This window comes from Acipenser ruthenus, chromosome 4 (genome assembly GCF_902713425.1).
Source record: "Acipenser ruthenus chromosome 4, fAciRut3.2 maternal haplotype, whole genome shotgun sequence".
NCBI lineage: Eukaryota > Metazoa > Chordata > Actinopteri > Acipenseriformes > Acipenseridae > Acipenser > Acipenser ruthenus.
Genome location: NC_081192.1, coordinates 73,982,057 through 73,998,866, shown reverse-complemented (window position 1 = coordinate 73,998,866; position 16,810 = coordinate 73,982,057). Strand labels below are relative to the sequence as shown.

At 39.5% G+C, this 16,810-nt stretch overlaps 1 protein-coding gene across 4 annotated transcripts in view; it reads right to left on the bottom strand.

Moving 5' to 3' along the window:
- LOC117400205 (neurobeachin-like protein 2) overlaps window positions 1–16,810 on the bottom strand; it is a 118,861-nt gene that overhangs the window by 65,060 nt on the left and 36,991 nt on the right. For all 4 annotated transcript variants that reach the window (XM_059022770.1, XM_059022768.1, XM_059022771.1 and 1 more), the window contains exons 3-6: window positions 13,266–13,475; window positions 7,957–8,038; window positions 5,445–5,557; window positions 3,630–3,712 (exon numbers count right to left, since the gene is read on the bottom strand). In XM_059022770.1, the coding sequence (XP_058878753.1) occupies window positions 3,630–3,712; window positions 5,445–5,557; window positions 7,957–8,038; window positions 13,266–13,475 (488 nt within the window). The remainder of the gene's footprint in view (window positions 1–3,629; window positions 3,713–5,444; window positions 5,558–7,956; window positions 8,039–13,265; window positions 13,476–16,810) is intronic.

Here is a 16,810-nt window from a genome sequence, read left to right as displayed (position 1 = left end):
TCAAATAAGCATTGTCCAAATTTCGAAAAATAAGACAGTAAAAAAAGAAAAGTGGGAAAGGAGGGTGGGATATAGGTGAGTGGAGTTCATCATCCTATGAAGAAACCGTATTACAGGTAATCTTTGTCTTCTTACCTCGTCTGATGAACTCCACGCAGAGTGAACTATAGCAAAGCAAATACACAAGAGGATGGAAGGTTACATATTAGTAGAGGATGCCACAGATAACACTGAGTGAGCAAAAGTAGGTTTAGAGCAAGACAAATCTAAATTATAATGTTTAATAAAAGTCTAGAAGGAGGCCCAAGTTGCAGTATTGCAGATGTCCTGTATCAGGACAGATTTTAGTTTTGCCCAAGTAGTAACCACTCCCCTCATTGAGTGGGTTTAGATGGATCCTGGGGCTGATTTGTTATCAAGAAAGAAATGCAAGAAGTAATCCAGTTTGAAATTGTTTGTTTAGAAACTGGTTTGCCCTAGGTTTGTGAGTCGAGAGATAAATAGTTGCTCTGTTGGTCTGATATCACGGGTCCTGTGAACGTAAAAATGTAAAGCTCTCTGGACATCAATCAGGTAAAGTCTGGCCTCTTCCTTAGATTTGTGAGGTTCTGGGTGAAAATCCAAAAACATTACCACTTGTTCGAAATGAAACTCATTTACCACCTTTGGTTAAAACTGAGGCTTAGGTCTGTAGACAATCCTATCCTTAAATGATTGAAAATATGGTGCTTCGATGACCAGGGCTTGAAGTTCACCTACTCTTCTTGCTGATGTTACAGCGACTACAAATGCTGTTTTCGACGTAAGGAACATCTGTTCACATGTGGCCACGGGTTCAAATGGCGGTCCCATGTGTTTCCTAAGTATTAGGCTGAGGTTCTATTGTGGAACAATGTGTTTATTGGGGGGTCTTAGATGGTTAATCCCCCTAATAAATCTAGACATCATAGGATGAGAACATACCTGGTGGCCATCCCAGCCAGGTAGAATGCTGGAAATTATAGCAGTATGAACCTTGATGGAGGAAAGAGACAGATCCTTATGAAACAGGTGACCGAGGTAGAATATAAATTCAGACAGAGAGACGGATGTATGGTGCAAGGATTCTGAATTGCACCAACGGACAAATTATCTCCATTTGCCTGTATAAGCCTGGAAAGAGGTGGTTTCTTGGATGCAAGATGGATGTTTATTACTTGCTCCGATAGTGCTTGTTCTTTTAACAGTTGACTTTCAACCTCCAGACAGTCAGCTGAAATACCTGTTGTTCTGGAACAGCAGATTACAGCAGTAGGGGACCCGCCTCGTCCATTTCCAGGATTTCTTAAAAACCAAAACCTTTTGTCTCCCTGCTGCGTTAATCCGCGATATTGGTTTGGGACCCAGGTAAATAGGTTGCCTGGATTGTAATGGCCTGTGCTCTACACCAATGTCAGATCTTCATGGATAGGAGGCAAAGCTCCCAAGACTTTGTGCCCCTGAATGATTTACACTGACAGCAGACAGTCAAACTCTTACTTCTGGCTGCCTGGGATGGAAAACTCATAGAGACAATCAATCACATTGCACGAGCACAACCTGTCCAAAACTGGATCACCACATCTGTAGCTAACTGGTGGCCTTTTTTGTACTTTCCACAAACGCCTCGCTGCATATATGGTCCTTTGATCTCTTTGGTTTGTTGCACAGTCTCGATCAGTGGAGGCTCATCATAAGAGGCTATGGAGGCTAAGCCTAGGTATAGCTTTGAAAAACTAAAAAAAAACGCTTTCCAAGGTCTACTGTATTGCTATTGGCTAATGTAGCCTCAAAAAGGGTGGGATTATGTGTGTCTTCAACCTGGAATAACCCTCTGTCTGTCAAGTTTTAATGTATTTGTATTGGCTACACGATGCAAGTTTGCAGCCAGCCTCTACTACTCATAATTAGATTTAATATTGACATCTGCCATTAATATCTGCCAGGCAGATTATGGGTCACGTGGCTTGCTTGCTTAAGTTTCGATTTCCATAAAGTACATTGTAGATTTTTTTAATTCTTATTTTTTCCTCAATTGAAAGCGAGAATTAAAAACAACAATAAAAGGTCATCCAAAAGCCTAAATTGGACCTTCTTCAACAGGCAGGACCAAAACAAAACAGCTTTTTTACACGAAAAAACAAAAATGGTTGACAGCGAGTATTCACTGTTTGGTTTTACAAAACGGCTCTTCACTTCCCAGTGGATTTTTGTGGGTTAATTACAGTGTTTAAAAAAAAAATTTCTACAGACCGTAAAAATATTTTTTCTACAAATGACATCACTCAAGAGTCAACAATCAAGTAAGTCCACAATGTCTTTGTTCTATTCTGTTGCTTGCCTTATGTGCTGCTTATACTACTACTGTATTACAGTTCTTATTAAATTACAAAGTACCTTTTGAAACGTACGTTTTAATGTGTACAATAAAAAATAAACAAACAAATAAATGTATTTATTTTTTTAGTCTCCCCACTTAAAGTCAGGAGCCACTACTGGTCTTGAACAGCGCAGCACACCTCCCTGCCACTTCAGAGTGCAGATAAGATTTCTGATACAGTCTGATAAACAGATAATGTTCCTGCATATGCTTTTCAAATGATAGCAGAGTATTACAGTGCCATTTTATATCTTGTGCCGGAACAAACAAGGATTTTTCACGCTTGAATATTTTTTTTAGACATTTAACACTTTGATTTTAGAAATAACTGGAAAACAAAAGTATAACTAGTACCATATTACATCTCTTAGGTGTAAAATATACCCCAGCAAGTTACCTATTAGAGAAAGGCTCTGTATAGTAGAATGCATGTTATTTATTTCAGATGCCATTCATGTACTGGTTTCCTTTGTATTTTTTTGATAGTCATTTACAAATTCTATTATATGAATTAATCAATGAATTAATACAAACACGATCACTAGGCCACTGAATATATTTCAAACAGTGTTTGTTTAGATATTCAAATACCTGTCCCAGCACTATTTACATAGACAAAGAATTGCAGAAGTGTGTGTTTAGGACACCAAACTGTCAACCCACATGAGGAACAGCTTTACATTTCAACAATGGGTTTCCATTTCACCGTTTTCATTAGCTATCGTACATCAAAATAAAAAGGAATGGACAAAGGAGGAGAAAAACCTGTAAATAGAACGTTAAGAGTCCCATCATCAAAACACACATGCCTCTCCCTTCCCTCTCCAGAGATTCCCTGCTCCGGCTCATTCTCACACCTTTCACGCCACACTCCACACTCCCTGCTGCTCTGTCAAGACTTGCCAAGAAATGTCAACACATTCCCACTTGGTAAATGCTAACTTACAAAACAGAAGCGACACCCACTCTAGAGTATTTTTGCAGAGAGTTTTGCAGAGCTTCACAAGTCCTAATTGGAGGGTGTTTCATAAGTCACTGCATGTCTCAGATTGTCTCCAGAGGTTCTTCCAAGACAGCCCCTGACTCGCCCAGCCAGTATATAACAGAGTTATATGCGTATGGGTTATATCAACACATGCAGAACCTGGATCCGCTCACTTCTACCAGCAATAGTCATACACAGGAATTCGGGGTGGTGATGATTCCCGTCCCCTCTCCCAGAGCTCCTTACCGTGGAAAAATGCTGTGAACTCCTCTGGCAGCGAGACGGGTGAGAACTTGTACTTGCTCCTCTCCTGCACGCTCACAACCTCCCTGCAACAGAGCACGTTATAGTTACAGGCGGTACCTTTACAGGGGGGTGGGATCCATTTTATGGCTCTTATTTTTGAAGTCCTAAAATGACAAGGCTCCAAATAAGTCAGTGGTTTGCAAACTGGGGTACGTGAGCTCTCATCAAGGGGTATGCAAGAAAAATCCTGTAATGGCGGACAATGCTTTTTTACCACATTGTAGTACTTGGTGACTTAGAAATCAAATCAACAATGTTGAATGTCCTTTAAAATAAAACCACAGCCGTACTGGTGTACAAATGAATACAGCTGGCTGCTGACAGTGAACATGGTTGCCAGATTTCGGACAGAAAAATAGCGACCTTGATCTTCAAAACGAGCCCAAACCAGCCCAACCCATGTTAAACGTATGGAGTTTATGCAAATTCCAACTCGCGACTCTCAAAAAAAACAAGCCCAATCCTGCTTATTATAAGTGGACTTGGCAACTCTGACAGTGAGTGAGCGTTGAGCGCACACATCCCTAACTTATAAATAGCAAGGCGGTGGTGACTGCAGTCTGTGAGCTAAAATAATAATAAAAAAAACCCTCAAAGATTGTCATAGTATGATGTTGCTTCTTTTAAAAATCTGTAGGATTTACTGGGTAAGTTTACTTTCTGGAGTTTACATGTTCAGTGTTAGTAGTTTAATCAGTTCAGTGTTTTATCTACCTTTACGTTTTTAAATAACCGTATTATTGAGCTGAGCAGGCAGCTGGGCCGCCCTAGTTAGACCGTGAAATCACTCTCTTGTTCTGCGCTGGAGCTGGAGTGACACGACTGTTACCTTTACTTGCAATGCTTTTTTTCATTATTAATTAATTTGTTGAAGAACTTTGTCGTGTGAGTGCATTACCCTACACCTCCGCATCGGTAATTATTACTAAAAGCAAAAGCATGATATTATTACAAAAATGGAATGCCGGTATTAAAAAAAAAAAAAATCAATCCCTTGGGAAGTGTCTGGAATTGGACTCCCTACTCCAGACCTATTGAGTGTGTTCATATCATACAGCGAGTCCCCATCAACAAGCTTTAATGGTCTTACAGCTGATTAACACGAACAGACTACTGCACTAAACACTTTTTTTTTGTTGTTGCTAAAAGTCATTTTTGACTGTCTGATATAAATATAGTGCAGCAGTTCATTTAACTTAGGGTTCTTTTATTTTTCTCTCCGTACCAGTCCGGCATGCACGGGCCCCTAAAAGACTAAAATTTCGCGGTGACCCCTCAATTCCCCGATTTCCGCAAAATCCTGAATTAGTTAGACCCCTAATTATTACCCTATATCAGATGGGGGTACGTGGTAGACTAGATTATTTGGAAGGGGGTAGAGGGCATAAAAAGTTTGAAAACCACTGAAATAAGTGATGTGGTTCAACAGATGTTCATAATTGTTTTGTATCGTATGCGCTTGTTATCACTCTCAGTACCCCAGACTTGAGCAGTTCAAAGGGTAAGTGTTCCTCTGTGCTCCATGAAGCACGTTGCTGTTGGAATATTCTGGCCCCACGCATCAGAGATGCAATGTGTTGGTTCAGGAGGAAAATTCCTGGCTAATCCCTGCTAACCAGTCCTGGTCTTGAGTATGCTCTTGTATAACATTTTCCATACACATTTAGTTAGATAAAGTAGTGTGGTCTTTCTGGGGAGCTAAAGGCTTGTTTAGCTCTCCTGTAAGATTGGTGGTAGCTCACAGCCATCACTTACCCGGTCAGCTGCCTCCTCCAGGTCTGGTAGGGGTCGAACACACACTCACACAGGTGCACACCATACAGGACCACTGACTCCAGGGGGCCGTTCTCCCCTGCAATGCTCTTCAGCTGCAACACAAAACAAGCAATACATTACTTAGACCTACAGTGCTAAAGAGGACTTTGATTTAAATCAAACACATCTGTACTATAAGTATACTCTTACTGCAGCATGTATATCATAATAGTGTTTGAGCTTTTACTGATGCCACTGTGAAAGAAAAAAGAGTCATTATACCCAATGAGGTGCAGAGCCATCCTTGGCACCAAGTGTTCAGAGTAAATCACTGTAAATTTCAGCATTCCTTTTCAAAGGGTTTAAATTCTCAGAAAAAAGTATGCATTTAAAGGATTTGCTGAAAACACACTGGAGGTCAGGGTCTCTGACAGTTTTATTGAGAAAAGGCAGCAGCGCATTGGCAAAGTTATTATGAGAACAAGAATACAGTACAGGCAGCCATAAATGGAGAAATCACACTTGTATAAACTGATATTTTATCAAATGATGCAGTATTTAGGTATATATAAAAATAGGACAGCTGTATAAAATACAGAAGTAATTGCTTGATTTGAGCTACCTAAAAATGTTTTTTTTTCCAATACTACCAACACAAATGAATACTGAATGCATACATTAGTATCATATTTATGTATTTATTTACACACACACACAGTAAAACAGTACCAATATATTTGGTTTTACACACTGTTTAAAAAGTATTGCCCTGCTACTGGTGTATCCAGTATTATAGGATTTCAGTAGTACATCTTTGTCATGCAACACATCTTATAGGTGTGCAAGCTTGGAGAGTTGTGCTTGTGATCAGAGCAATATCCCAGGCACAACTGGAGTCATTCCAATGGTACAAAAAGCAGCTACAAAAGGAACATACATTAGAGAGAAATGTATTGCCACCACAATACACAAGGCAAGGCATCATACATATCACTAATGTGGATTCATCCTCAAGATCTTATTTTACGGTCAAGGGGGAGTAACGGTCAATGTATACAGTTTCATTTTTTGTCTGTCCTTTCAGTAACAACATATAATTTTTTTTTTTTTTTTAGGATTTGAATGTTGGTGTACGTCCCAGCTCAGTGGCCTGAGAATAGCAATAATCTGGGGGAAAACTGTGCCATGACTGGTCAAATTAGGAAACTAATCTACCCCCCCCCCCACCCCCGCAATGCGCTCCGCAGCTCCCCAGAGACCTAGCTTTCTGTATCAGCATGAAAGTGAACAACACTGTCATTTCCCTGTACTGTCAGTGACCACTGGAATAGCCCACAGCTTGTTAAGTAGGTGGAACACATGCAGCCATGAACTTTACACAGCTGGGGAAAAACAACTGCTATAATAAGACTCAAATAAAATGTATGAAAGTTACAAAGTAGCAAGTTGAGACTACTTTGCCTAACAGTAGAATTTACAGAAGTTAAACTATGCTGTCTGATACAGGGGTGGGGGTCGGGGTGGCGGGGATTTTTACAATACTTTACTGCGTGAAGACAGTTACACTCGGCTTGAATAGGTTACCAGCTTTATAAAAAATGGGTGAATACCAGTCCTCAACAGTATAGGGTCAGCAATACACATTTAAGAAAACATGCCCATTTCTGTGGCAGCAAACTCTGAGGTAGTTACATATTCCTAACAACATTCTGCAGTCAGAAAGGGGCATGGTGAGGTTGCGGCGTGACTGCAATCCTGTATCTGTACATAGTTAGTATGCAATATGCTGCACTTCCACTGCTTCAGTAGTCATGAATACAGCACTAACACAGCTTTTGCCCATCTGGTTTAGGTAGGAGTTGCTTGTCTTGTTTGCTCTCAAAGGAAAAGCCCTTAGGCTGAGTGAGCTGCCCTTTGGTTAACAATAATGAGGTATGCTTAGATCATACATTTCACTGACGCTTCATGTGTACAACTGGGCATTGCAGAATCATAGAGTTCACATTTGTCAAAAGATCAGAGAGGTAGCTTTCCCAGTTACCCATGTCAGCTCCCTCGCAGCGAGCACCATACTGGGGACAGCACCTGATCCCTGGTTGGTTTTAATTACACCCTTCACATTCTTATATGTGTTACACTTAGAGAGAGCAATTAGGGAGGTAGTGGCATTCATATGGCTGTTGCAAAGTCTTGTTATTATTATTATTATTTATTTCTTAGCAGACGCCCTTATCCAGGGCGACTTACAATTGTTACAAGACATCACATTATTTTTACATACAACTACATTATTATTTTTTTATACATTATTTTTACATACATTTACCCATTAATCAGTTGGATTTTTACTGGAGCGATCTAGGCAAAGCACCCCGCTCAAGGGTACAGCAGCAGTGTCCCCCACCTGGGATTGAACCCACAACCCGCCGGTCAAGAGTCCAGAGCCCTAACCAGTACTCCACACTGCGGTTTTATAGTTATGGATGTACAGATCATGGAAACACTGTCCTACCTCAGTGATGCAGAAAGAGAGAAGTCTCATTGTCTCGTAGATGAAACCTGGAGTTTGGTTAGCTTCAATATTCTCAAGATTCCTGTCAAAAGAGGAAGTGAGAGGACAGGAGAGGGTTCATTAAATTCACTGCTGCATCAGCTGAAGCCACCACAAGCACATTTCAAAAACTGATTTATAAATACAGGTATTGAACCAATGGGAGCTTTTCAAAACAGCACAGTACTAAATGCTGCTGGTGATCACAGTAATATTCAAACTGCTGAGATGTGCCAAGAATTAACTTTCTAGTATCAAAATGTGCTTTTTCAGAGATTCCATAGTGGATAAATAAACAGCTGCCTTGTATGGCTTGATTAAAATATGATATTATAAATTGCAATATTCAATTACTGTTCCAATCCCGCACCAGAGCCACCACGGTCGTGCAGGGTTGCAGCAATAAACAGGTATCACAATACAATACTAATATTTCCTTGTCTTGACTGTAAATTGTACTGAATATTTATTAAAATGATAAGCATTATATTGTTGATTATCATGATCCTAAAGATAAAACAGACATGCACCAACACATTTTGTTCCTCTCTTGTCCTGCATACAACCTACTTGTCTTATTTGTCCATAAAGAGATACGGGGGGGGGGGGGGGATGAAATGAGAAAATTCCTTCAATTTCAGTCTCTACTCGGCTTTAATGAAAAGAGAACAGCATACGAAAAGCAGACAGAGAAAGAAACACAGTAAGGGTGTGTGAGAGAGTTAGTGGCAGTTAAATCATGATTAAAGATAAATCATCATTATTAGGCTAATTTTTAGCCAAGAATTAATAATTGAAAGTGTCTGACAAGAATGAATGTCCTGTGCTGTGCTGTAGTGAAAGACCGCAGACACAAAGGGAAAGGGTGTATAAAGGATAATCTTCTTATAGACCGACTTCATATCTGGACAAACTCATTAAAAGAACTCCCAGAAATGGTATTGCTGTTCCACACATAAAGCATGTGTGGCATTGTAACACAGAAACACACATGCAGGAGAAAGCACAGGCAGACAGGCACAGAGACACAGGCCAAGCACATGTACAGCAATGGAGGGGCACAGTGTGTGGCTGTCTGACACATTGAGCAACGCTGCGCCGTGTTTCCTGTCTGACAGGCGACAAGAGATGCAGTCCGCGTTCCAGTGTCTCTGCAACGGGCAGGCGAAATCAGCTCTGCTCACAACTTCCTTTGCATCCGCCACAGCGACTGGCCTCACAGTAGTGTCAGGGTAGCACTCCGTGTACAGAGATAAACTTTGCTTGTTAACTTATGAACAGCACTGGTAAATCAGGAAGGGCCTCATTATTATTTTTTTTAATTCCAACATGTGCACAAATACCTTTACATATTTTTTAAAAATCCTTTCATTTAAACAAAGTAGCATAAGACCAGCTTACAGTACATTCTAACAGACACCGGTCTCTACATTATGGAAGATCTGTCCTGGGTTTCAGAACTACCCTCAGTTCAGCACTGCATATTATTTCAAGAGCCAGGAGTTTGTTGTTAGATAAATTTTTCCTCCCTTGTAGCTGCATGAACAGCTCAGTAGTAAACCGACAGACTCAGGTGTGACTTATGCTTGCTGTGATGAGAAGTGTAATCAGTTCAGAACAGAATTACCAGGGGCCTGACTGCCCAAACTCTTGGCACTTGGTCATTTCAATAATACACCTAACCCTGGAAAGATCTTACACCCAGGACATATTGTAGATATATTGTACACAATGTTGGTGCATTTAAATAGAGATACATTCATTATTAGATCTTATAATACAACTCATTAGATTGAATTTACTATTAAGGTAAATTTTGTTTAAATTTAGGTAGAGAGAGACAAAATCTTTCTGTCTTGAATTCTGGTCAGAACCTGAAGAGCCGATTAAGATCTTTCAGTTGTTCCTGTTCTTACTCTAAACAAAAGGATGACCATAAGGTTGTTCCAGGACAGGTTATCTCCTGTCCTTGCTTTGACTAAAAGGTTAAAATTACCTTCAGGCTTAGGAACAAGTTTGGTTTATGATGGTGTCGTAAAAGCTAGCCCCTTCAGGGAGATCTGGACAGTGTTAGATACTTGGACTGATTAAGAGATTGTATAACTGTAACCAAAAGAAACTTGTCATCTTATGAATGGTTTAAAGAAAAATCACAATGTCACTGAAAGACTGCATTTAAACTGAGAATACTGAAATGTGTTTTGTATTGCTCTGATCCGTGCTTGGAAAGAGTATACCTGCAAACTGTTATAACCATGTAACCTTTAAGATGTCTGGTTGTAACTTTACAAATCAGAACTTTTATCTTCAATAAACTACACTTATCTAGACTCGAAAGCAAGAAGCCCGCAACTTTTATTTCGCTGCTTCTTTTATTGCTTATCACAACACATAACCCCACCATCCTCACCCCCAGGTGCAGACTGCTACATTGACAGTGTATGTACCCAGCATAACACAAGAGCATGATCACTACCTAGATTCAGAAATAAAATGTGGGTTTTAACATTGAGAACGAAGACCATGTCATTGGTCAGGACAATGGGGAGGGGGGGGGGGGGGGGGGGGGGGGGATTCCAAGAGCCTAATTCTAGGAAGCCTGCCAGACAGAAATGCAATAAAGCTGGAACAAGACAATTACATTAGAGCGAGACAAGGCCGGTGCCAGGGCTGCTTCTTATGAATGTGCTGGTCCAGCCACAGACCTGCATTCCTGTCCCTTCATCAAAGTGACATTGGGAGAGAATGAACAAGCGTCAGTTTTTCAAGGATTCATTCTGAAACTGAACTTGCTTTTATTTTATTTACATTTTACCAATGCTATAACTGAATTGGCTAGATGAAGTCAGACAGAAAGAACAAAGGACTGTATGTCAGTAATACCTCCCAAATCTTAGCTGTAAATACAGAATCAGGGGCTTGTTTCTGTGTACCAATACAATGCTGTATCAGGTGTGTACGATGTCGGGAACACATTATAAAATAGAAGTAGTGTATCTATATAAAGTTGACCACACTACTTGATCGTATTAACAGTCGCATTCCACCGACACCTACTAAGCTCTCGCATTACCTGCCCTATGAATACGACAGGTGGATGGATCAGAGTCATTTCCTACACTGAACTCTGAGAAACATGGCTGCTCTAATTCATGCCGTGTGTTACATGCGCAGTGACACACACAGCAGCAGAGTGCATCAGCTCACATGGTCCTTATTCATTTCTACTTCTTCCAGCAGTATCTGTAAGCTGCTGTAATGTTTCTTCTTGCTGGTGTTTGGGCTTTATTCATTTTCCTGTTTGCTTTGTTTAACACAACTACGATTAAATTGAAAATCGATTTTTCAATCGATTTCACTCCTCATTATATACATCGATATAAACACTGGATAATCGATTAAATAAAGTTAATAACATTATTTAAGGTTATCAACGAAACTGCACCGAACGCGCTGCCTTGCTATTTACAGTATTTCTGCCAGACAAGTAGTGGGTGTGTTCTTCTTTACCTGCTCGTGTTAACTAGCATCTGATTTGCTGGTCCCATCCTACCAGCGAATCAGTTTTGGAAAGGAGGCTGTGTGGTCCAGTGGTTAAAAAAAGGGCTTGTAACCAGGAAGTCCCTGGTTCAAATCCCACCTCAGCCACTGACTCATTGTGTGACCCTGAGCAAGTCACTTAACCTCCTTGTGCTCCGTCTTTCGGGTGAGACGTAACTGTAAGTGACACTGCAACTGATGCATAGTTCAGTCTCTGTACATCGCCTTGAATAAAGGCGTCTGCTAAATAAACAACGACAGGCTTGTATTCCTAGCAAACAACATGTTTGGAGTTTCAAATGAACTGTTTAAACCTGGGAATAATAGCGTTACGTTTTTTTACGATGCATTTTTCAAACTGGGCTGCGTGCTCCGTCTGCATTTACTGATTGATGAACACATGCAAGTACAAGTACAAATCAGTGCTGCCTACAGCTGATAAAACAAATGATGTGCATTTGAGGAGATTTTTGGAATCTGTCATTGGAACCGGGTATTCTGAGTCTGATTCTGGTTCCCAAACTATTTAGAAAAACATGTTTGTATGTCAATGGGTGAGCAGAAGGAAGGGGAGGGGGGTTGGCATCTTATATACATGTAAACAAGCACTAGTGCTACAGTTCTACATCAGCATAAAAAACATTGGATATGGGCGGTACAATCATCGACATCGCTGCCCAATAAATCAATTGCCATTTGGAGGCTTAACTGACAGCTCTAATATGTTCTAACTGTTTTTATGATTTTTTAGTTAGATATTAGCATTAATAAATACAAATCTGTATTGGTCTATGTGACGAGGTAAAGCGATCTTATGCTAAAATTCGACCTCCCAACCACCAGGGGGCTGTGAGCCAACCTCGAGGCTTTCAACAGAGAAGGCGTGACGCGGAAGTTCCGGCTTTTTGGGCGGAAGTCCCAAAAGAGCGGTCGCCATCTTTGTTGGGGGCAGCAATAGGAGAATGTGCTGGAAAATTCCAGAATCAGCAGGCAATTTAAATATCAATCGCTGATTGGTGTTCCGCTGATTGGGGGGTGTTCCAAGTCACATAAAAGGGATCTGGTTGCAACACTCTGGGTTGGTTCATGGGAATGCGTAGGACTCGCATAAAAGGGAATTAATCATAATACCAGCAGAGGTGAAATCTTTTCTTTACAGAGCTGGAAAACCTGGCATGAGGAAAAGGATCCGGAAGCCAGACGAGGGCCTAAAGAAGGAGATAGTCGGAAGACCTCTGGCTGTTTAATTTAGTTAACATTTCCCTTATCGCATGTTTGTGTAAATTTGAGTTTTGTTTTGTTATCATTTTTTTAAAATAATAAACCTGGAAGTATCTCCACGGAGGAGTAAAATTCTGACTCCGCTAGTTTTTCTTGACGGCCATCCTGTGACAGTCTACTAAAACACAGTACTGTGTTTACTGTACAGTTCCAAATAAGTAAATTACAAAAAAATTAAATAATTACACATACAGTATCGGTATGAATAACGACTACACAAAAGCAATTTTCAAGTCGATTTTAAAAACATCTTTTCCTTGTGTTTTCAGATACAGACAGCATGTATAATGGGAGTAGCTTTAGCAAGCCTACCTGTCGTATTGAAACACCACACCAATTATGATTCGACTGGAATATAGAAGCAGGTGATAACTGATCGATAACATCTCCCATGGTATTTGCTGAGTCATGCCTCTGTGACGGGGGGGTTGGGGCGTGGGGGTGCCTACCTGCAGATGATGATAAGGAACTTGATAAGCAGTAGGGCCTGTCCCACTCCACTCTCCTTCTCCTTCTCCTTCTCCTTCTCCTTCTCCTCATCCTCATCCTCATCCTGCTGCTTGCTGCTCAGGCGCTGGGTGCTGTGGGCAAGCTGACTGTTCAGAACTTGCAGCAAGTCTCGGGGGAGCAGGGGGATCTCCGAGGCAGACTCCTCCGGTCTGGGGGGAGGGAGAGACACAGGTCAGATCAGTTCAAATTCAATTCTTCAGTATTTAACCAAGGTGAAAACCAATGAAATCTGCATCTCATTTCCAAGCTATTTTCACAGGCTCCCTTTATATTTTGCTATTTTCAACAAACACATTACAGAATTTAAAAGTTTAAAACTACTGCTTCTGGGGAGCTTAATCAGACATGAAGCAAAAAAAAAAAAGATAGAAACACAAGCAGCTAAATCGTTTAATTAGACTTACTGATAGAAACTCAAATGCATTTCTGACACATGTTGTAACCCTACTAGCAATCATGACTGCTAACTCTGAACTTAAATATTGGTTATCATTGACTTAATTAACTTGCCAGGCATGTGTTAAGATTCACACTGCATCAGGAATTCCAAGACTTTGAAAACAACAAGAGAAAGGACATTCCGTAATCACGAATGATGTAAGGGGTATATATGGCTAGATGTATATTCAAATTATGAAGTCACTTAACAATTAGTATTGCGGCAGGGCAGAGGCCTGTATAGAAACACAGTGTTGGGTTATGTGTTGGTGGTGGTTGGCAGGGATGGGGTCAGTTTCTGTCCCTGCAAAATAAATGTGAAAATGTGGGTTTTGTGTTTGCACAGCCACAGGTTTAATTGATTACCGGTTTATAGTTTAGGGATTGTGAAGAAGAGTTTAGTTTAGCACTCCAATGGGAGTTAGGTTTTTGTTTTGTTTTATTTCTCTAAATTAAAAGTACCGTTCAGTGTGTGGGTCTGCTATTTTAAAGGGTGCAAATCCTTTGTAATGTCATCTTCTTAAAATATCATATTTATATGCTATAACAAATAGTAGGTCTGAGGTTGATATATAAGCAAGCTTGCAATTGAGACTAAGTTTGTTTAAACAATAATGATTTGTTCATACAACATGACAAAACAAACAATAGCATGCGGGTAATCAGTCAAAGCAACTTCTATAGTACAGTATTAAATATAAGAGATATTCTCTCAAAATCACTTTGCTTAAAACTGTAAATTTCATGCAATTACAATGGGGACTCTTTCCTATTTTCCAATAAACTAAACAAACAAGAAACAAACAGTAAGTTGTGGTTCTTAAAAGGCAATACTTTATTCGTGAAATATCTAACTCCATATCTAAGATACTTTCCAGTACTATAGCATGTGATTTTGATAACATTACATAAGACATTCTCTAAAAATGGCAATGGATACTTTAAGTTTACAAGGAACAGGAACTCTCATAGTTTCCTCAGGACAAATCCAATTATACTGGATGCAATTAAGTTAATAAAATAATTATTTCTAGAACAGCTTTTAAAAACTAACATTTATACAGCAAGATATTTGTTATCTAATCACATACACGCAAATATTTTAACTCTATCATGGCTCACCTCTCCTTTTAAGTAACCTAATAAGCATACCTGTATGTAAAACTTGCACCTTGTTGTGTTGTGTTGGTCGTATCCTCTTGGGTAAAGCAGTAAGGACTTATTTTAAGGCAACAGACTGGGGTCCCCCTGTTCGAAGCAGCTTAAAGACCGTGGTGCAACAATAACATGCTTTACAGCTGTTTTTGAAGACGTGGAGCAGTGGTACAACTAAACAGCTTGGAAGCCATTTTGAAGAAAAGCTAAAGCTCTTGTTTTAAAGTGGTCTGGAACAAAGGGGGCTAGAGGAAGTTTATGATTGGCTAGTTCATATCAGAGTTGACACTTTCTCAAGTAAAAGGTGTTGAGCACTGTCTCCATTGAGTCTGTATGAATTTAAGAAGGACCTTAAAATCAGTGCTTATACTTTAAGGAAATATAACTTGCCATATCACTCTGTCTATATTAGAATTTTATTTATATCTTTCTATAAAATGTAACTATTTTGGCATATAACTTGTCAGGGTCCAATTCAGGTGTACTAGGGCTTTACTTTAGTTCATTTTAGTTATTCTTAATGTTATCTTATTTATTACTGATTTGTTTATTGACTTATTTATTTAGTTTCACTGTTTTTTCAATTTCTATGGGCTTTCCTTATTACCTGTTTTGTTTGAAATCTTCTAAAAATTTTCCTAAATATCTTTTCCAATTTTCCTAAATATCTTTTCCAATTTTCCTAAATATCTTTTCCATTTCGAGTGTCGTTAGCCACAGTGTCTCGTGCCTAACGGCACTCGAAACGGTGGATTATTTTACCGATTCAGCACTTACCGTGGTTTATCCCTTACATAAAGCACTGCATGGCAACAGCAGGCAGAATGCAAAGGTTAGTAACCTGTACGGGTTATCAAAAAGACTAAGCTATTATTGAATTCTATTAAATTAATGTTGCTGAAGTAGCGAAGGTCACTGCAGTCAGCAGCTTTGCACACAATGGTATGTTCAGGGTTGAGATTCACTGAGAATCTTGAATTCAAACAGGTTCAACTCCCACTAAGAAGCATCACACTAAAATGACTGGTGCAGCAACATGGAATAATAATAATAATAATAATAATAATAATAATAATAATAATAATAATAATAATAATAATAATAATAATAATAATAATAATAATAATCATCATCATCCCTTAAAAAACGCAGCTAATCACCACTTCTGATAGATGTCACTCTGGAGATGTCCCGAGCGTGCAGGAAATTGCACACAGGAATTCTGCAACCCTCGGTAACTGTGTTGAAACTGTTGTAATGCACTCTGCTGGTGTAAGCTTTGCTACAAGGATATTTTAATATGATGTTGACAGTTGTGTTGAATTTCATGTCAAGATGAGGCTGTTTCTCTGTGGCATCTATACTGTACTGTATGTCTGTAAAGACAGGTGGACAAGGATCTGACCTATGCAGATTCTCATTCTCTCAAATGGTAAATAATGCCCTAATCAAGCTGCGTCTAAACTGGATGGGTGGTTCTCCACATTTGTCTCCACTATATTGGCCTTGCCAGGGATATGCATTCCCACTGGGGAAAATAATATTTCCAAACACCTGTTCCAATGAATAGCAATATGAATGAGTAGAAATTATGTCTTACAAAATGCATCTTCTCTATATAGGATTACCTATTAAAACGTAGAACTATTCTGAAAGTCCCTAGATAAAATGGAGAACTATCAGAGTTCTGGAGGTCACTGTGCCTATCTTATTCTTGCACATTTTTTAAGGTTTGGTAACATGAGATTCTTCCATTCTTTAAAAGATGGAACATTTGTGGATTTCCAGTAGTCCAGTAGCTTCACCATCAGAAGCAAAACTCACAACAGCATTTACAGCAGTGATACACAAACCTAAAACAAAACATTTATTTTGCACAGTCAGTCTTTTC